Source organism: Poeciliopsis prolifica, unplaced genomic scaffold (assembly GCF_027474105.1).
Source record: "Poeciliopsis prolifica strain line A6 unplaced genomic scaffold, Auburn_PproV2 SCAFFOLD051, whole genome shotgun sequence".
Lineage (NCBI taxonomy): Eukaryota > Metazoa > Chordata > Actinopteri > Cyprinodontiformes > Poeciliidae > Poeciliopsis > Poeciliopsis prolifica.
Window position 1 is genome coordinate 3944471 of NW_026562426.1, and position 20507 is coordinate 3964977.

At 39.8% G+C, this 20507-nt stretch overlaps 3 protein-coding genes and 1 long non-coding RNA gene across 9 annotated transcripts in view; 2 read left to right on the forward strand and 2 right to left on the reverse strand.

Annotated features, from left to right (window-relative positions):
• Positions 1–1016: 1016 nt before the first annotated feature.
• On the forward strand, positions 1017–6236 carry ing2 (inhibitor of growth family, member 2). Its single transcript, XM_055058455.1, has 2 exons — positions 1017–1281; positions 4991–6236. Exons 1-2 carry the CDS (start codon positions 1137–1139, stop codon positions 5689–5691), a joined length of 846 nt encoding a protein of 281 aa, XP_054914430.1. The 5' UTR covers positions 1017–1136; the 3' UTR covers positions 5692–6236.
• Positions 6237–7819: 1583 nt separating this feature from the next.
• On the reverse strand, positions 7820–11775 carry rwdd (RWD domain containing 4). Of its 3 annotated transcripts, none has more exons than XM_055058451.1 (7): positions 11617–11775; positions 11207–11287; positions 10103–10212; positions 9641–9791; positions 9257–9365; positions 8440–8489; positions 7820–8321 (listed from the first exon to the last, which is right to left on the reverse strand). In XM_055058451.1, the coding sequence occupies exons 1-7, from the start codon at positions 11638–11640 to the stop codon at positions 8217–8219; spliced, it is 630 nt and encodes a 209-aa protein (XP_054914426.1). In that variant the 5' UTR covers positions 11641–11775; the 3' UTR covers positions 7820–8216. The 3 variants fall into 3 exon arrangements, with proteins under 3 accessions (XP_054914426.1, XP_054914427.1, XP_054914428.1); XM_055058452.1 differs by having other exon boundaries at positions 9257–9362; positions 11617–11772; XM_055058453.1 differs by having other exon boundaries at positions 7820–8249; positions 11617–11772.
• Positions 11776–13568: 1793 nt separating this feature from the next.
• The window catches only part of focad (focadhesin), a 63506-nt gene continuing 56567 nt past the window's right edge, over positions 13569–20507 (reverse strand). For both annotated transcript variants that reach the window (XM_055058437.1, XM_055058435.1), the window contains exons 35-44: positions 19317–19397; positions 19111–19239; positions 18911–19026; positions 18587–18829; positions 17134–17223; positions 16869–17046; positions 16693–16790; positions 15258–15509; positions 14990–15065; positions 13569–13790 (exon numbers count right to left, since the gene is read on the reverse strand). In XM_055058437.1, the coding sequence (XP_054914412.1) occupies positions 13717–13790; positions 14990–15065; positions 15258–15509; positions 16693–16790; positions 16869–17046; positions 17134–17223; positions 18587–18829; positions 18911–19026; positions 19111–19239; positions 19317–19397 (1337 nt within the window). In that variant the 3' untranslated portion in view covers positions 13569–13716. The remainder of the gene's footprint in view (positions 13791–14989; positions 15066–15257; positions 15510–16692; positions 16791–16868; positions 17047–17133; positions 17224–18586; positions 18830–18910; positions 19027–19110; positions 19240–19316; positions 19398–20507) is intronic.
• LOC129378173 (uncharacterized) lies at positions 13712–20121 on the forward strand. Of its 3 annotated transcripts, none has more exons than XR_008608032.1 (5): positions 13712–13800; positions 13883–13977; positions 14097–14212; positions 16712–17005; positions 20044–20121. It is a non-coding gene; the product is annotated as an uncharacterized LOC129378173 (long non-coding RNA). The 3 variants fall into 3 exon arrangements; XR_008608031.1 differs by lacking the exon at positions 20044–20121 and adding an exon at positions 18895–18982; XR_008608030.1 differs by lacking the exons at positions 14097–14212; positions 20044–20121 and adding an exon at positions 18895–18982.

Genomic DNA, 20507 nt, shown 5'->3' on the forward strand with positions numbered 1-20507 from the left:
TGTGCACATATATACTAAGTGTATATGTGCACATATATACTAAGTGTATATGTGCACATATATACTAAGTGTGTATGTGCACATATATACTAAGTGTATATGTGCACATATATATAGTAAGTGTAAATGTGCACACATATACTAAGTGTATATGTGCACATTTAGGATAAATACTCTAAAATTGGTCATTGAAAAGAGAGTATTTCTCCCTGTTTTTGATTACATTTAGATAGAAGACTATGTTCCATGGTAAAGCATGTTCAAATATTTTATGTATTGCTTTGAATGCCTTGGACAAGTATTCATGTCCTTTATTTTCATTTTAACTTGTTCTGCCCAGCACTGTGGCACATAAGTTTTGGAAATTGCTTTGTGTTTATTTCATATTCAATGGACATGGAGATGGTAAATAAAGGGAGAGAGGTGGGGCAAAAAGTTTAAAGGGAAAGAAGGACATGGAAGTAGAACAGAGAAGAAATTAAGAGAATACAAGATAACATCCTTTAAGTCTGCTTTAACACTTGCAGTGAATAACAAAAAAATAAGAGAACTGAGAAACCACAGAAACAAACAACATATTAATATAATAACAACAGAGTCACTGAAAAGTACAGAGTATTTGATGACAACTGCAGTTCAACACAGAATGCGTAGTGAACACATGAATCCAAACAAGTCTTTATGACCTTTCATTTTTTTCACAGTTTGGGATGTTACAACTCATTATTATTATTATTATTATTATCAAGATTTAATTTTATATATCAACACAAATAATAGTGGAAAATTATTGCCACCAAATAAAATCAAAAAGATCCAGAATTACTGAATAACGATGAGTATGAGTTACTCTTTGTATAAATCCAGCTGTGAAGACCTGTGTTTTTAGGAACAGCCCCTTAGAGAACTTCCAGTTCTAAAGCCCCGCCTTCAGTGACGACACCAGTAAGAGGAAGTTGTGCAATACCATAATAGGAAAATTTTCACGCATGCGTAGTTGTGTGAGTTTTGTTTGAAGTGAATTGCTGCTTGGAACTGCCCTACAAGCTGCAAAGTCGCCAAGCATTTGTTTTATTTTCAACACGTCTTTGAAATTTGCTCAGGTGTGTTTGGCGCTTCTATGCATCGCAGAGACGATGTTAGGCCATCATTATCAGAATGCGGACAAGTCGCAACAACTAGTCAACTATGTGGAGGATTACCTGGAATGTGTGGAGTCCCTGCCTCTGGACATACAAAGAAATGTTTCTCTGCTTCGAGAAATTGATGCAAAGTATCAAGGTACGGTATCTGCATGTTTTCGTTTTGGATCTAGTTACGGAGGTGGAATCGGGAAGCACTGACAGCTGAGTGGAAAGGTTTTTTGAAATGGAGGAGCAGGCGCGAACCTTGCGTTCCCATTTTGTGAGAAGCTTGCGGTCCTTGTTCCGCCTCACTCTGATAAACAGTACTGTTTTGTGTTAGATGTGGCGACCACGAAGCAAATGTTTCAGAAGGAAGCAGCAAAATCCGCCAGCGGGAATATGTGTGTATGTGTCCCATTGCTGTGCTACACCAGACCTCATAAACTGGTCACGATGTTTAATATTTCTTCATCGCGGCTCGTACATATAAAAGCCACGACAAAGAGCTATATTTATCTAGAGACACCTTTCGTCGTTTGCACAATCGGCTCAAGAACATTGCAGAAATCACGGCCGTGAAATCGAAAAATACAAACTTTCAAAGTAGAAATCCGCAATCCTGAACGCCATAAAGCTACCGGAAAAATGATCACTGAAAACATCGTTTAAACTTAAAATCTGTATGGAAAAAATATAGCTTTGATGTTTCAAGTGATGCCGAAGTTGGAAACACACACTGTAGGCGGGTGTGATGCTTATGAATGTATTAATTTACCAGAATAATCTCGTCTATGACGGTATTTACTATAATCTACAGTTTTCATCATGTGATCTGGTCCTTAGGTCTATATGGGGGCAACCGCTGGTGGACTTAATTGCTGCGAAACATTCGGCTCTTAATTTCAATAACAACGAGAGCGGGAGGGCCAACACGGTTGCTTCATCACTGCAGACTGGTGAATACAAAGCGCACATTACAGGAGCCTCAGTCGTCATTGTTGTTTCGAGTCGAGGCACGGTACCGAGCACACTACATAGAAACGTCCCCAAACGGCTCGTGTCGGGACGGATACCAACACATCCGATTGCTTGTGATGGGTTAGAAATCTTCGGGGACTTGAACAGGGCCGTGCAGAAACCTTTGAAGGGGCAGGGGCTCAAAGTTAAAAAAGGGGCACACAGCGGGAGCGGACACATCAGAAAATGTCAGAGTAACATTGCTATTAAGTGACTTATTGGTGAACCGAGCAGATATTTGAGACTTACACACTTACATTCTCGCCTTAAAACGTTGTACCAAATCACCTTGTGTGTCATTTAAATTGTAAAATAGCAAAATAATTTGTCGCTCTTTACCGCCATTGACGCTCTGCCTGAACCTGGTTTGGACCCGCAATGAATCATGGGATATGGTGGGCCGTGAAGGATACACCGGACCCATGCTTCAAATTTGGGGAAAAGAAGGACGTATTTGAAGGAGTCTTTGAATTTGGACAGGCCTCGTCGCCACGCTATGACGTAATCGGCCTACAAATCCGTCCTTTGCAGGATGCAGACACAGCTAATGACAGTGTGGTTGTTGGAGGACTGCTCTACAGTCTGGGGGCGGAGCCGGCGTCAGGTCAATTCTGTGCGTTTCAGTTCAGTTAGAAAATAAAAAAGGCGACTTAAACACCAATTCTGACAGATCATCAGTAGAGCGGCAGCAGTGGTAGCTAATCTAGCACAGAGATCACTTATTAATAATCGCAAAATAAACATCAAGCCATAAAACTGTAATGGACTGAATAGTCAGTTTTTTTGTGTGGCGATATTATTACCATTATTAGTATTCCCATTATTATTATCAAACAATAATAATAACTATGTTAAATAAATTATAATAACTTTATATTATATTTTTAATACTCTCATCAATAGCAATAACAATTATCAATGTAAATAATACTAATTATTATTGTTTATTATATTGATACAAATTATTTTTTAACAATAATTATGATTTATTAGACTCATTTTAGTATAGTACTTAGCAATATAATAATTATTATATTAATAAGTATCATGTTAGTTACATGTTATATAATTAATTGTATATTAACATATGTTTATATCAATATTCATATTAATATTGCTATTATTACTAATAATAGAAACAAGTTAAAAAAAAATTCCATCATCCATCTATTATCTAATGTGCACAAAATCTTTTTGTACTGTGGGAGGAAACTGGAGCACCCAGAGTAAACCCACTCATGCACATGGAGAACATGCAAACCCCATGCATAAAGAACCCAGGTCGGGATTCAAACCCAAGACTTTATTTTTGCTATTTTATTCTTAAAATTAATTTTTCATTGACACCTAAGGAGAATTTAGAAACCAGTTGACCTAACAGTCATGAATTCAGACTGTAGCCAGGAAGCCGGAGAACAAAGGAGACAATTGTTAATTTCAGGAGGAACAGGACTGAATCAGGACTGAGAAATTCTTCTCCCAAGTGGAGGTGGTTGAAGAATATAAACACCTCAGTGTTCATCTGAACAACAGAATGGACAGAGACACAACAGTGAAGAAGGGACAGAGCAGACTGGAGGGAGCTAAGATCCTTCAAGGTTTGCAACAAGAGACTGCAGCAACACTATCAACAGTGTCGGTGCGGCTAGGAATTAAAAAAGGGATTTTAATAGTTAAATATTAAGTTTAGATTGGTTTTAAAATACCATTGTTATTCATTTAAGTAGTGTTTTTACATCATTTTATCAGGTTTAAAATTTGAACAGGTTTAAAAATGAACAAAATATTCCTACATTGGTGTGAATATTTGATGGAGGGTACAGATCTAACCTCCTCCTGCTCAACGTGGACCGGTAGTCAGAACAACATGGAGGCAGAGAAACTGAGTTATTATTAGACTGAAGGCAGCCAGACTAGTTTATTTTGATCATTATATTTAGCTAAATATTATTGCTGAAGGATACAAACAGGCCTTCTGACACACAAATACAACTTTAAAAAAAAAAAAGAATATAAAAAAAACCCTCCAAAAGGGCACTAGGGTCGTCAAGAATAAAGGGTTCAGGGGCTCAAGTCCCTGTTGCCCCTGTCCCCCCGCACATGCCAGGACTTGAACATTTCCAACTGTCTTCTCCTAAACAGCCCCTACCCCCTCACAGCATCTGGGTACCGTCATTTCCTGTAGGCGGGGAATTCGTTGCTGCTCAGCCCTCCTTCTTTATCTGACCGTTCTTACTGATAAAGTCCAGCTTCTAGTTGTCCCGTGTGGATGAATCTGGAGAAAATCCCCTGAAACGGTTCTTCCATCTGTTGATTCCCACAGTTCCACTTTCTGTGGCAACCAATAAAGACCTCTGATGTGTCAAGTGTTGCCTCTAGAATATTTACTGAACTGTAAATGAAATATTTACATAAGAAAATTTACAGTTTGGAACAGCTGAAAACTTTTAATTTAGTCTAGAGTGATAAAGGTGTTTAACAGTCTTGGTCAGAGTGAAAGGTGTGGTTTGTTATTCTGTAAATTCAGATTTTGGAGGTTGAATATTGTTATAAAAATAAACACCCTTCTTACTTAACAAGACCCACGTAGCTGACTTTATAGCTAAGGAGGTACCAGGTACATTGTTGGAGATGGTCTGTTCTGACCATTGCTCTTCTATGCAATTCTGCTTGATTCTCATTTCCCTTCAGTGGTCCAGCTGGGATTTGTCCCATTGAGCTCAATTTCTTAGGATAAATGTTATCGTTATTTTCAAATTTTTTTGTTTTGGCTAGATCCCTAATAAACTACTGTAAACCTGGTAAGGTGTTCAAGCATTCACATTAATTTGTGTACTTGTCCTTTGCAGAGGTGCTGAAGGAGGTGGATGAAGTGTTTGAGAAATACAAAGGTGAACAAGACTCGGCTCAGAGAAAGCGGCTGCAGATCCAACTGCAGAGAGCGCTGATCCTCAGCCAGGAGCTGGGAGACGAGAAAATCCACGTAGTGACTCAGATGACCGAGCTGGTGGAAAACCGTTCCCGCCAGATGGACTCTCACTCCCTCTGCCTCCAGGAGCCCAGCGAAGCCGATCGGCTTAACACGGAGCGACGGTCCAACATACAGGAGTCGCTGGCCGCTGAACGCACATCCAACCGGCGCCCCAGACGCCAGCGGAACAGCGAGAGCCGCGACTCCACCCACCTGTCTGCCAATGGCTCCCTGGTGGATGATCCAGTGGATGAACTGCCCCTGCCCCCACCACGAGAAAAGAAGTCCAAGTCTTCAAAGAAGAAAAAACGCAAATCCAAGCAGGATCGAGACGCCTCGCCAGTGGACTTCACCATCGACCCCAATGAGCCCACCTACTGTCTGTGTGAGCAGGTCTCCTACGGGGAGATGATCGGCTGCGATAACGACCAGTGCCACATTGAGTGGTTCCACTTCTCTTGTGTTGGTCTCACCTACAAACCTAAGGGAAAGTGGTACTGTCCCAAATGCAGAGGAGACAATGAAAAGACAATGGACAAAAGCCTAGACAAGAACAGAAAAGATCGCAGGTCCAGGTAGTGACTCACCTGGAGCGCGTCTCCATCCTGAGGAAAGAACAGGTGCTGCTATAGGAGCACAAATGAATAATTAGCTGCAGCACTTGGAAATTAAGAACTTGGACAAATGAACTGGTTCCTGCAGGCTGCTGGGAGCCAAGCTGCTTCATATGAAGCTGCCCTCTTCCACGCAATTGCTGTTTCTAAGATTTATTTTAGATTCAAGATTTGTTTTAATTTGAATAAAGTATGAAGACAATGAAAACTTCCTTAGACTTACTTAAACCTTGTTGCTCTTGACGAGATTCCTGTGAAGAAAAATAATCCAGTTATTAAGTTTTGGCTGCATTTTTTTTCTTTGAGGATTTTTTGATTAGTTCTGCCTGATCAGAATGTGTGTTGAACTCTCTTCATACATTGATGAATTCTAAAAGATAGCCTTAAAAGTTAAGTATGTTCATCAGAGACCCAGAATTTCATTTGGGAAAAGATTGATGTAAAATTGTGTTTTCACTATTATGTATTTTTGTTTTATACCCATTAAAACAATCAGTGGTTACAAACTTACCATTCACTTTTCATTTGCTGGGAAAACTCCTAGAGGAACCATTCTCCTAGAATACTGAAACTGTGCTGCTGAAGCATGTTGGGGTCAATTACCTCCTATGACCTATAACTTAAATACAGTTTTGTTCATCTTTTGATAAGTATTTTTTTTTCTCTAGTTTCAATAGAGTATTTGATTAGGTTCCCATTTGCTTTTAAAACTTTCAGAGATAAATGTTTTGAGGGGATTGATTTTGACATTTTAATCATATCAATTCTGAGAAGGGTGAAAGAATAAATCTTACTTTTATACTGTAACATTTTTTTTTACTTCTATGCCATATGCTCTTACAATTTAGTTTATCCATATAGCCTCAATTCACAACAAATGTGACACTTTAAAGACTGTTATTTCATTATGACTGAATTGAAATAATATCAATTTCAATTAATACTTATTAAGCAGTACATTAAGCTCAGTTTATTATTCAAATTAGTTTAAAAGGTTTCTAAGAAAACCCAGTAAAGCTGTGAGTCATTGACCTGCAGCATTCATTCCTTCAGGAAGAACATAGTGACAATCACTTGCTTTGTGTTGGCAGCAATCCCTCCTTGAGAGCATGCAGGGAGCAACCTCCCATGGTCTTAATTTGGATCCTGCTAGTTTTTTTTCTCTGTGCTTTTCGAGGTTGTTTTCTGTGTGGTCTCAGAAACTAATGGTCTGACAGGACAACCTCCTGCTTCCCTCCTGTCCAACCTTAACATTTTGTCACACTCTTCCAAAGACCGCAGGAGGGTTAACAGGAAGCAAACCTCTAGCAGAACCAGACAGACCAGAATGCACAAGAAACAGAAGAGCTGATTTCATTAACACATCAGAACATTGAATAAAGGTCTTGTGTTCCCCAAAACTAGAGCTTTGTAAAATAAACACAAAATTCATCTGATCACTCTACAAAGCAACAAACACAAAATCAGTTTTGTTGCCAAAAACTTAATGTTTGTTGTAATTTATGAAAGATAAAACATTAAGCAAAAAACTTACATTAGTCAGATTTAAAATCTTTAAATTGGGAAGTTTTAATGAGAAACATGTTGTAGTGTTTGTATTTTAACAGCTGTCTAAAATAACATCACTGATGTCTCCCACTCCATGCATAAAGCTGTTGCTGAACTGGAGAGTTCCTTCAGTGACAGACTACTGTATCCTGGGCGCACTAAAGAGTGTCATCATAAATCCTTCCTCCCAGCAGCTGCTACACTGATATATTGCATTATAAACAATGTGTTTACTTTTTAATATCCATTACACATGAAAATTATGTACATTTATAAAATGTTATACGCAGATGCACATCTCTTGGGTCAAAGTACACGGTTTCCATTTTTGAGAACTATAGAGTTTTTCTATTAATATTGTACAGTATATAAATTCTGAATTTTGATATATTTTTAACACTTTTTGAATTTTTGTGAGAACCTACGTACCTCAATGCTGCTGTTACACCCGAGTTTCCCCAGTGTGGGGCAATAAAGGCAACATTTCTATGCTATTAAGCAAAACTGCACTAGCAGTGAGTCTGTCTTTAAAAATGAACAAGCAGTTGACAAAATGTGGGTTTATTTATATATATATATAAACATTTCCAGATTCACAATTTATAAAGAAAACGTAAATGATCAGTAATATTTTCTGTTGCGTTAAAAATGTCTATTCTGTAAGAAAGTCACACAGCACCTCAAAGTAACAGCAGAACACTAGTTTAGAACCAACATCAATGTGTTCAGTGAGTAACGTGAGACTGAACATGGCAGTGATGGCAAGTGTGAGCAGGTGAAGCTCCGCCCAGATGGAGGACGAACACCCTGCTGAGCTGACCGGAGTGGGAACACCAATGATGGGGTGTGTTTAAGGCAGCAGCAGCTGACTGTGAAGATATCTGCAGCACAGCTGCAGCAGCAGCAGCAAGTTTGGAGTTCAAGCGTGTGACAGCTTCTGCTCTAGTCATCATCCTTTCCTCCAGTTTTACTCAGCTGTTCATGAGGGAAAATAATGAGGTCAATTATGAAAATATAATCGGTCAAGAAACTAGTTGTACTTACATGCTGGAGGTTGGTCAAGCAGACATTTTAAAAGGAACAGAACAGAAAAAGTCAACATAAATGAGAGCTCAAAAAGTCTTCAGTTTGGCCATCTAGTGGAGAAATACGGTACTGTACATACCTTAATCACATCAACCCAGTTCCAGCCTCTTGGCAGCTCCCCTTTATTGTCTGAAAGCATCAAGAATACTTTAGGAGTGGAGTAGAGAATATTTATATAATAGGAAATATGTGAAAAATTACTATTACCTTTATTGTATAGCTTAAACCCTAAACTACAGTTAAGTGTCGGGGAAAAGGTCTGAATGGATGTTGTTTTGTTCACCTTCAGTCTGCCTTCCAAAACAATATGACTTGTTTTGTTTGACACTGAATACAGCATAAGCAGAAGTGGGAATGTATCATTATCATTGTTATAGTATTATTCCATATTAATTGCATTTTGCCACTTTACAAACCTACTGATGCATTTCTCAACTACATAAACTCATGGCAGTTCTAGAGCAGCTGCAGAGATCTACAGCTCTGGTGGGACTCCAATTGTCAGGACAACAAACGGTGATGCTGTCCATGATTCAAGCTGTAATGGTTTACATCAAAATGTGTACATATGTTAGAATGGCTTAGCCCAAGTCCAGACTTGCATAAATCCAACTGAGAATCTGTGGCAGGAACTGAGAAATGGTGCAACAGATTCTTTTCATCCAATCTGACTTTTCGAGTTATTTCACAAAGAAAACAAGTAAAGATTTCAGTCTGTGGATGTGTAAAGAAAGACCCACTAATGCTGAATACAAACAGACAACACACTTTTCTGATTTTTATCTGTAGTTGCATTTTTATGCACTACATCATTTTAGAGCTGCTCAGAACTGGCTTCACCTGTTGCTTGTTGCATTATTATTCATTCCCATATAAAACATGAGAGAATATGCCACCTGTTCTGTTGATCATTCTTCTTTTCTGTGCTTTTGTCAGCTGCTCCTTCTTCTCTCTCTTCTTTGCTGCAGAGGGAGTCATCACCTCAGTGTTGGATGTCAAGGTCTGCTGCACACATAAATATTAATGTGCTATTTTTATAAAACTCCAACACATTTTATTCTGAATCTTATATCATATGACGTTTGAAAAAAACAAAACAAACTGCAACAAAAAGCAAGGTTGGGAAAATATTATCTGCTTCCAAAACTGCCTTGCAACTCAAAATTGTTTTATAAAAATTCAAACATCTCGAGTAGGTGAGCAGGTTTATACTGGAACACAATCTCTGCTGCAGTCACGCTTAGGAAAACTGCAGAAGGATGAAGTTTAAGCACACTGACCACAGCAGTCACAACAGGCCTGTGGTTCTCCATGAGTTCCTCCTGGTTCTCCTTTGCCCACTCAAACAGAGTGAACATCATGGCAGAACCCAGGCTGACCTCCACCTGCTGCTCCAGCTTCGACAGGATGAGGTGCTTCGTCTCTGCAGAGCTGTTGGCACAAACAAAACACAGCAGACTGTCTCCTACAGAACTTTACTAGGATTTTATGTGGCAAACCAATGGATAGTGATTAACTGACAAGTGGAAGGAGCATGATGAGTGGTTTTAAAATAAATGATAAATAAAGATCTGAAGTGAGTGTGACATGGAAGCACCCTGACCAGTAGGTATGAGTAGAAGAGAGTGATGTCAACAGTCCATCTACTGGTTGAACTGCTCAGAGCAGTTCCATGGTAGAACATGAACATGGCTACCATCAAAGCGGTTTACTTTGACTGAACCCCACTACTTGCAGCTTACATCCTGTTGTTGAAAAAGGCATCCAGGGAGATTTGTGGCGCCGTCTCTGGATACGTGTCCGGCCAGCTGATGTCCAAGATAAATGCTTTTGTGTCCTCAAGGTCTCCAACCTGTTCAACCAAAACCAAAAGACCAAAGGTAATAATCAGAAAATGGACCACATAAATTTCAACTATTTTGCTATGATTTGTCTGTCTAAACCAAAGGTTTCTAAACTGGAACAAACGTTGTATTTTGTGGCTCCACCATACACTATGTTCACAAATTGTGTTGGTATACTGAAGAATAAAAGAACTAAAAATGTATACATATTGCATATAATGCACATTAACATTTGGAGTAAATCCATGGTTCTGATCTTTGAGACGCTTTGGTTCGCCAGTGGATGCACTCTTGGACGTCTTCTTTACTTCTCACCACGAGATTTCTTACAAGTTAGGTCACTTTGATGCAAAGCAATGATGCACACTTTTCTTTGGAAGCAACCATTACTAAGAAAAGACAGCAATGATTTCAAGAACATTTATTTAGGGATGCACCGATAAACTGGCCCTGATTTCCTTGATTTTAGGAGGTCAGTTGATACTTACATGTGAAACTGATCTTATCCATCAGTTCTTGCTCTCTGCAATGGTCTGAACGTCAGCCACTGTTCTCTTCTGCTCTGCCTTGAGGCAGGGCTGACGTCTGTGGTTAACCACAGTCACCCCACTGTTACAATATTAGTGACTTTGCCAAAATATTTAGCTACTTTTCAGACAAAAAAAAAAAATCAAAATCAAAAATTGACAAGTCAAGCTTTTCAAAGGTCAGTGATCAGCCAGAAAGCTGTCATTGGTGCACCCATAAGTCTGTTTCTTCTGCAGCACATACAATGTTGCTAGTTAGTCAAAACAAAATTTAAACAATAAACGAGTGAATATTGCTAACCATTTTTGCTTCTTGAAGCACAATAACTAATATACATCCAAACATGCTGAACAATAATCTGATTATGTTCTGAATTGCTAGGACTAGAACTAAAGTTGCAGAGCCTATACAGTACATTTGAGTCACTGTGAGTGCAGGAGCAATGAAGGGAACAAAGCAGAGGATGGTACCCACCCTGAACTGGAAGGAAACTGGACTTATCTCCTTGAAGCATTCATCCCCTTCATAGATGGAGCGAAGAGCTTCCAGCTCCATCTTGGAGAAAAAAAGGACAATAATTTTTACATCATATCGGCAGCAGAGCAGATCATTTGAAAATGTGACTTTTTACTAAAATAGAACCACAATGTTGCAGAATAATAATGTTGAAACACGACTCATGTTTCTGTAGATATAGAATTACAGTTAATCCCAGTAGCAATCTGCTAACAAAGGTGAGACGTCCTGTGGTAGACCTATTCTGGTTGTTCTAATCAGCAGAGCTTTGCTAACAGCTAGCCCGTTTGCTTTTCTGATGCTCCAATGTATTTGTACAGTTTTAGCAGCTAGCTGCGAGCAGCAGCTAGCCTCCAGCTGCTTCATACCTCCTGATCCTCGTTCGCTGTCATGTTGCCCCTTCGGCTTCTACGTCATAGGGTCCACACGCACAGCTTCACTCTAAAAAAGATTCAGTTAGCAACACATTGCTGTCGTTACACTGTCTTCTTCTTGTCAAGTTTACTGGCGGTTGGCAACAAACCGCCAGTAACATTACCGCCACTTACTGGTATGGAGTGTGGTTCGTGATATATAACTATATAACTTACTCTACATTTTAATTTGTCACCTTTTTTTTCTTGAATTATCTGTTGTTTCCATTATTATCTTACAAATTTTTAAATTTACATCATTTATATCCATTCTTATATTCACTTTTCCTAAGTTTGACTCAAATATCTAAATTTAATCCAGACTACCTTGTTAAAATTCAGTTTCTTACTGACCTTTATATTCTTATTATTTAACGTTCATCCTACTGTTATTGTGATGGGATAATGATCACGACCTATTGTCAAATTTTTATCAATGAACCATTCACAATTAAATCAATAACTAATTCCATCCCTGTTCTTACATTGATTCCTGTTCCCCTCCCATTATTAATACATACAAGATTTTTTATTTCCATTAGTTCTTCTATAAATTGTCAATTTTTATCATTACATTTACCCCATAATGTACTATTTGCATTGAAATCCCCACACCAACTTACTTCCCCTTCCAAATATTCATTTAACTCCTCCATTATTTCAATTTATAATGTTTTACATGGATTATAAAACTGTATTATTTTAAATTTACCTTCTTTTTACCGTTTTTTTCCCATATCTCAATTACTATATATTAAAGTTATTTCCCTAATACTTGGTATTGTATCCCTTGTTTTATAAATATTCCACATCCTCCCACACCTCCCTCCTGTCGATCTCCTTACACCATCATGTCCTTTGATCACAACATCTAAAGTTGTTTTAACCATGTTTTCCTAACACAAATAATTTCTGGTTGTTCTTCAAAACTATCGATATAGCCTTTAAGCTTCTGTCGGTTGGCAATTAAACTTCTTGCATTCCATTGTAAGATTAAATTGAATTACTTTCACCTGATGGTCCTGGTCTCCCATCTACCTCCAACATTTTCCTTATGTCCTCCCATGATCCCTCTTTAAATCCCAAAAACTTCTCAGCTCCTCTCACTATTATTTTAATCTTCTCAGTTTTATGCTTGGCTTGGTCAGAGCAATTGATAACATATGCTATGAATAATAGCATATTCATAGCATACGAATATGCTATGAATATACCAGCTATCAGTTTTTCTACTGACATTGTGACATTTTCTTCTGACTGTACTTTGCTTTGCTTTGCTGTGGAATTTGACTCACCGTTTGTTCAATCTTTCTTGTTTTCTGTTCCTTCACATTTTTAACTGTTTTTGCGAAGCTTATGTTTTTGGTAATTTTAATCTGTATGATTTCTTTTGTCTTCTTCCTTAATTCACATCCTCCATATGCAAGTCTATGTTTCCCTCCACAATTATGTTTTTCTTGTGTGAACTCTTAATACTCTGGCCTGAATCTTCCTTTAACACTTGAGGTTCTGCAGTAACTTCTATTTACAGCCGCTCACCTCCAGCTCAGATCCCGTCAGCACTTGGGGCATCAAGGATAAAATGGGCAGGTGCTCAAGCCCCCTTTGCCCCTCACCCCCCTGCACGTGTCTGGCTTTATGTTGTAAACATAAAAATACAATAAAAAGTATTTGATCAGAAAAAGAGTTAGAGATAAAACCCTGAGGCAGCCTTTCTAACGGTAGATGTGTTGGTGTTTCCTGTAGGAGACTCGGTAACAGTCTGGCAGCTGCTAAAGGAGAGGAAACACCATCTGGAGAAACTCTACAAGAGGAAGAAGAAGAAATGACTGGATTCTTCAGGGACAATGGGATGACTGTTTTCAAACCGAACATTTCAGATTGCACAAAAGAAAAAAAAAGAAATGCCAGATTTTTGCAGCAGTTTAATGAAGACATGTTTCTGACTGAACAAAGAACAGCAGCAGCAGTTTCCACTCAAATTTCTTTCACCAAGTAGGACAGATGATATGTACAAATGTTACCATGGTAACACCCCGCCTTGGATTCTGTGAGCTACCAGCCATAAGCTCTGGTCCACACGGCTTTCTTCTTGAACTCGGTGGACGACTTCAGACCCAGGAGAGCAGCTGGAACCAGGTCAGAACATGGATGGACACCAGAATGAGTAAACCATTCTAAAACTCACTGTTCTAACATTACAAATCACTATTTTTATCAGGAAGGTCCAACTGATGTTCTTTTAGGTGATTCCCATGGAAACCTGACATGTTCGCATACACCTCAGAAAGCATGTAGTTGCGCCCCTGGCTAAAGGTTAGTTCATGTGTTTATTTTGCATTAGGACATTTTCTTTGTGATATTTTGACATTTATTTTGGCAAGTTGTAAGTAGGAACTAATATTCAGGATGTTTGTCCCCCTGCGGCTCCTTAGAGAGATGCACCCCTCTGGTGAGGTATGAGGAGAATAAGTGGTAAACAGTGTAATGAATACTGGAGATTAGTCATATGGACTTCATTTCAACCTTTAAAGAAGGGTCAGCCAGCACGGTATGTTTATATGTTATACATAATTTGTTATGTCTTTATTGTATTAATTGCACCATCTCATTGAGGTTTATGTTGTATTTTAGTTTGACGGTCATGACAAAGTAGTCGATAAGGTGGTGCTGCAACAAATGCAAGATTGTAAGATTCTATTTCCCACACTAAAGCCGACTACCAGTAAAAAAAACCCTCTATATTGACTCTAAGAGGTAGAAGTGATAGAGCAGGAAGCTCACAGTAGAGCTTCCTGGAAGGAAGAAAACAACCAGATTTCACACCTGATTTGATCGTCGGAATTTTTATCTATATTATTGTCATCACAAGATTTTCTAACATTGTGAGAATCAAAAACCGAGAGTCTGGTCTTGCTCTCCTGAAGCTAGTATCTGAGCTGAGTGTTTGTTACACTCCTACTTGTTCCGGTCCAAGGCAGTTCTAATACCAACGAGTCAGCCTACGATAAAAATCACCCACTTGAGACATTTGTTTCAGAATCACAAAAAGGAAAAAAAAATCCTACAGCCATAAGGGAAAAGCTGTCAGTGTAATTTGAAAAGGAAAAGTCAAATAGAGCATATACTTAAACATTTATTTTTTCTAAATGTAAAAATAAGGGAAAAATGTTTGCAATGACTCTTCTGTTTGAGTTATGTCTGTTTACTTTCACTCACTTTTTCAAACAAATGTGAGTGCATCAGGAAGAATAAACTAACTAACTGTACAGAAGCGGCTGCAGAAGACCTGAGCCGTGAACAGGTGGAGGAATGAAAAGTGCTGCACCTCTGGCTGTGCTGATGGTGACCGCTGACAGATTCTCTTCAGGACCTTCTGTTATACTGAGGAGCCAGTCAATGAACTGAAACACACACACACACACACACACACACACACACACACACACGCACACACACACACACACACACACACACACACACACACACACACACACACACACACACACACACACACACACACACACACACACCTGTTGGACCTATAACCTAAAGCCAGCAGTAAGCAGTAAGCCACCTGATCTTTCACCTCTCACCTTGTGTGTCTGGCTGCTCCATGGCTCTTTGTCTAGCAGCAACAGCAGGCTGTGTGACACTCCCAGCATGCACTGCGGCAGAGCAAGCTCACTGAGTGAAAGTGACCCGTACAGACTGTGCTTTAGTGCTGGAGGCTTGGAATCTGGTTGCCATGGGAACCATTGGGCCCTGATACCAAAGAGGAGGGGCATGAAGTGGTCACCCCAGGAGATGACAGCAGCAGCGAAGAGCTGAAACAGGAAGTCAGTGGCCTGGAGATAAACAGCCAAACAGTAGCCACATGATTTTAGCCAATAAAATACCATCCACTCAATACATTTTCACAAAATAGTAACCATTAATAATTTGAACATATATAATGAACATAAATCTGAAAAGTGAGGCATGCATCAGAATTCAGGCTCCTGAGTCAATACTGTCTCTACTGATTTTGCACAAACAGCTTTCTCTCTTCTTTATATCAAATCTTTGTGGGTATAACAAGAGCCAGTGGAAAACAGTAGGCAAGTATGTATAAGGAACCATAGAATTTGAAAATTAAAAACCACAGAAACCCATCTAGATATACTGATAATGTAAAAAATGTTGAAACAATTGACAAACTTAGGCCTCCAGGTAAATTGAGTTGCAGAATATTAAAAGATTTTGCTGTAAAATGCTATTTCATATCTCAAGAGAAGCTGTAAAAGGTTTCTGGCTTCTGGTTTCTGGCTTAATAAGAAACTGAGTCATTCCTGAGAGTTAGTTGGAGAATGACCTGCACAACACATGCTGAGTCATCAGTGACATGCAGCAACATGAAAATAGTCTAAAATATCTGTGTGTGTAAAAATATCTGTTCGTGTGTAATACTGGATTTGTAACTTGTGTAAGCATCTTTGTGTGTAACTTTGGATAGTTGTGTCTGTGAAACATGATTTGTAAACCATATAAAGAAAATAAACCTCCTACGCCTAGAAATGTTGACAACATATGCATGAGTCACCAGATACACACATATAAAGTTGCATGTACGCACAGATCTGGTCACGAGTATGCAAGTATTTTTGAGGGTCATTTGAGGATCACTTCCATAGCTTTCAGAATTAATGTGAAATGAGTCTCTAAAATACTTGTGCATTCGTAACCGGATCTGTGCGTAAATGCAGTGTTGTGTATGTGCATCTGGCGACTTGTGTGTACGTTTTCAACTTTTCCAGGAGTAGGAGGTGGTTTCTTTTCTTTTTACAGTTTACAAATCATGTTTCACAGACACAACTATCCAAAATCACAGAAAGATGCTTACACGAGTTACAAATGCAGTATTACACACGCACAAATATTTTGAGACTATTTACACTCCATATAACATGTGAAAAAGCAGCACCAATCTTATGTGTGGTGCGGCAAGAGGCGGTGCGGCACCGGAATTAACTGGACCTGCCCGGACCCTACTTTCTTGGTGTCTCTACAGACGATGGTGGTCGCTCCATAGCCGATGTTCCGGATGTGTCCCATCAGCTCCAGCAGCCACTCCATGCGCTTGGAGACGCCTGTAGGGAGAAGCAGTGATGCTCAATACGCAGACTTAGACAGCAGAGCCACGGTTACTAGCAGAGCTGCACTCTGACCTGTACTGGTGCCAGCAGTCAGCCGGCACTGGTAAAAGGCCTGCAAGAGGATCCAGCCCAGTCTGCAGCTTGACCAACCAGAGAGCACGCCAGTGATGACATCATTGAGGCTGAGCAGCGGGAGTCTGCCCTGAGAGGTGAGGAATGCCAGGACGAAGCAGGCTTTTTCCACTTGAGCCTGAGATTCACAGAAACACTCAGATTTACTCACAGAGCAATTGCTGTCATTTCCTGACACCACACTGACCTCTGACCCCACACCGACCTCTGACACCTGAACGATCCTGTCGATCTCTGTGTCGGACATCTCAGACAGACACCTGGCCACACCCACATACAGATCCACCTCAGCATCCTGAAACAAGAACAAATACCAGAAGCTGAACAGCATTCCTGCTTTGATCTTTGATTTCTCTGATTAAATTGATTAACTTTGTTACCTGTGTAACAAAGTTAATCCTTGTTCCCAAAGAAACCTTGTTCCCAAAACACAGAGACACAAAAAAAACACAAACAGACTTTATTGCTTTGTCAAAGTATTCACATCCCTTCTCGTTTGTCTCATTACAACAGCAGGTGGTAGCTAAAGGATGAAGATTTGATGCAAAAATAGTCAAAGAGAAAAATGTAATTCAAAAATGTAAATGCAATTATATGTCATAACTCATATCACCTGCAGAAAGGAAGGATCTTCAATGGCAGTCAGTCTTCTGAATAGGCCTTTGACTGAAGACTACTGCTGTATGTTATGCTAACAGCTCAATATCTGGGCAGCAAACATGTTTCACAGTAAAATGTCCAGGTTGACACAGTTGTTGGCAGCTCTTCTAATCCGCTTCATTTGCTTTGGCTGCTCTACTTTAAGGAGCACTTTGCACTTTTACTGGACCATTCTAAAACATGAGCGTGCTTTCTAATGGCCTTTGACTACCACCATCAAGAAGAGGACAGCCATCTTAGTTTGAAAAAAAAAAAAACATGAATCATTTTTCTTCCGCTTTAGGTATAAAACTGACAGGGCAGAGAATAATCGGATTGACTGTGATGAATTGATTATTGAAATAATAGTCAACTAATTTACTAATCAATTAATCATTAACTGGTGAATATACACAAAAAGGCATTTTACTGAAATAACAACACACTCAGTAGAGGAAATAAGCCAAAAATGTAAATGTAAAATGCTCATTTTGCATTTAAGATAAAAACACCTTTGTCTGTAAAAATTTTCTATCCAAAACTTCTCAAATGGCAGTTTTATTTTCACCTGCTTCAAAATCACTATAGGAATGCCATTTTTGCATTTTAGGCTTTTATTTTGTTATTTAAAAAAGGAATAGATTTTTTTTAAATTAGCATCTTATAATATCTTTCTATTGTATACAAAAATGCTTGAATTGTTCAATTCAGTGAAAAATTTGTATAATGTGTCAATATTTTCTTATCAGATTAATCATCAGAATAATCGACTACTAAAATAATTGTTAGTGTTTGCTATGTGTATGAAGCAGAACATATCAACAATAAACACTACCATTACTGATATTATAAAAAGTCTAAACTTTAAAAAGTCATGTCCTCATCCTGCTTGGTGAGGCAGTAGAAGGTTCATCCTCTATTCACTTGTGAATGTGTTCCAATGTGTAACTATGGCAACAAGGTGTTGTTCCAAGGTGAAGCTGTAATAGGGTGGAGCTGTAAAGGAGAGTTGACCCCACCTGAATGTGGCTGGGCAGGAGGCTAAAGGCCGCCTCGACAGCAGAGCAGAGGGTGGTCCAGCAGTGGCTGGGCGGGTTAGGGAGGGACATGGCCTGAGCCATGCCCTGCAGTAGAGAGACACACATGGAGCGCCTTTGAAACTGCTGCATGCCCAGGTTCTGCACATACACCTGCAGCTTGTCCTCCGCCACCTGCTTCATCCACACACCCAGGGTCTGGTAGAGGTGGGCCCGAGTGTGATGCTGCAGGGGGGAAAGAAACTCATATCAAAACTCTGTTTGTATCTCACTGCAACCATGATGAAAAGGAAAGGAATAACCAACACTGAGGCTGTGGACGAGTGGTGGGGACAGCCAGGACCCCAGGAAGAGGGACGCACTCTGGGAGGACTGGGCCTGGGACGCCGCCAGGACTACACACTGATGCTGGACACCTTCTCCTGTCAAAGTCAAACCACACCTTGTGGTCATCTGTAGAACATGTGAGAGGGAGGTGTGTGTATGGGGTGAGCAGGGCGAGTTACCAAAGCTGAGCCTCATCAGTGGGGACAGGACAGTGCTCCAGTTAACGGGGGGGAACTGGAAACCAGCTCCTACTGACGCCATCGAGGTCAGGGCAGCCTGAACCAAAGCAGACGGGGAAAACTCTGGACCTGCAGCGGCAGTCACAGCCCAGATCTCACACTGCATAGTTACACACACGCACCCATACCTCTTCAGGAGAACACACCTTTCCTTCCAGCTTCAGTGAGGAAGTCGGTTATGGATCTGATAATGCTGCTCTCTGGGAGGTAGCTGAAGTCCTGAGGAACTGATTGAGAGAGACAGAAGAACCACAGATCGGAGCATTGCGACAGCAACAAGCCTCATTAAAGCATTCATCATCTTTGCTTCAAAGCTACAATGTTCAACACATTTCTGAGTAATTTATGTGAGACCAACAAACTGCAACATAAATTTAGAATAATGAAGTGGAAGGAAAAAAAGAGCACAGTTTTGAGTTAATATTTCGGGGTAGTGGGTGTCTCAGTGGGTGGAGCAGAGGCTGTAGTCGCTCTGAAGGTTTTTCTTATTTTAACATCAGACCTACTGTTTTAACCATAAACAAGTGTATGATGAAAAAATATATGTGTTTGACCATAATTTGATAGAGGCTGCAATTAGAGGCTTCCCCCGCCTCCTCACCATGGGCCAAGTGTGTTAACATGGAGGCAGAGGCACTGAGAATCCTCAGTCATTATTACACAGAGGGCAGCCAGACTCATTTATTTTGCTAAATTGTTATTTTTAGCTAAATATTATTGTTGAGGGTCACAAGCAGGCCTCCTGATGCACAAACTGTTAAATATTTTAAAAAAAGGGCACTGGGGCATGACGGATAAAAAGGGAAGGGGGGCTCATCCCTCCTCCATGTGTCTGTGGAATTGATTGATTTTATTGTTCTTGCCCATTTCCAGATTGGCGTTCCTCAGGCCCAACCTGCAGCTTCTTACGACTTTCTCTGGGTGCAGTAGATCAGAAGCTGCTTTTGTGTTCCTCCCTCGGAAGTACATATATATATATATATATAATATATATATATTATATATATATATATATATATATATATATATATATATATATATATATGGAAACTTCATGTCTGCTGGTCAGACATCAAGGCATTTTCACGTCTGACAACGGATGGCAGACCTGGGCCATGCAGGAGGCATCCAGGGTTGGCTTGGGGCAGATGCCGGCTGTGGAACCGGTGTTATTATCCCGCCTGATGAGTCTTGGACCAGATTAAGAACACTCTCTCCCATCTGATGCTGGCCCTGTCTTCCTCTTTGGAATCCGTTCCACTGGACAACTCCACCCAAGGCCTGGTTGATGCACTTCTACAGGTCTTTGCTCTTATGACAAAGGAGCTTGGACGCAC

Coding starts and splice junctions, on each gene's coding strand:
- ing2 (XM_055058455.1), top strand. CDS start 1,137: ATGTTAGGCCATCATTATCAGAATGCGGACAAGTCGCAACAACTAGTC. Junction 1,282..4,990: donor AATTGATGCAAAGTATCAAG/GTACGGTATCTG, acceptor TGTCCTTTGCAG/AGGTGCTGAAGGAGGTGGAT.
- rwdd (XM_055058451.1), bottom strand. CDS start 11,640: ATGACAGCGAACGAGGATCAGGAG. Junction 9,792..10,102: donor GCCTTTTTCAACAACAGGAT/GTAAGCTGCAAG, acceptor TTGTGCCAACAG/CTCTGCAGAGACGAAGCACC. Junction 9,366..9,640: donor GGCCTGTTGTGACTGCTGTG/GTCAGTGTGCTT, acceptor TTATGTGTGCAG/CAGACCTTGACATCCAACAC.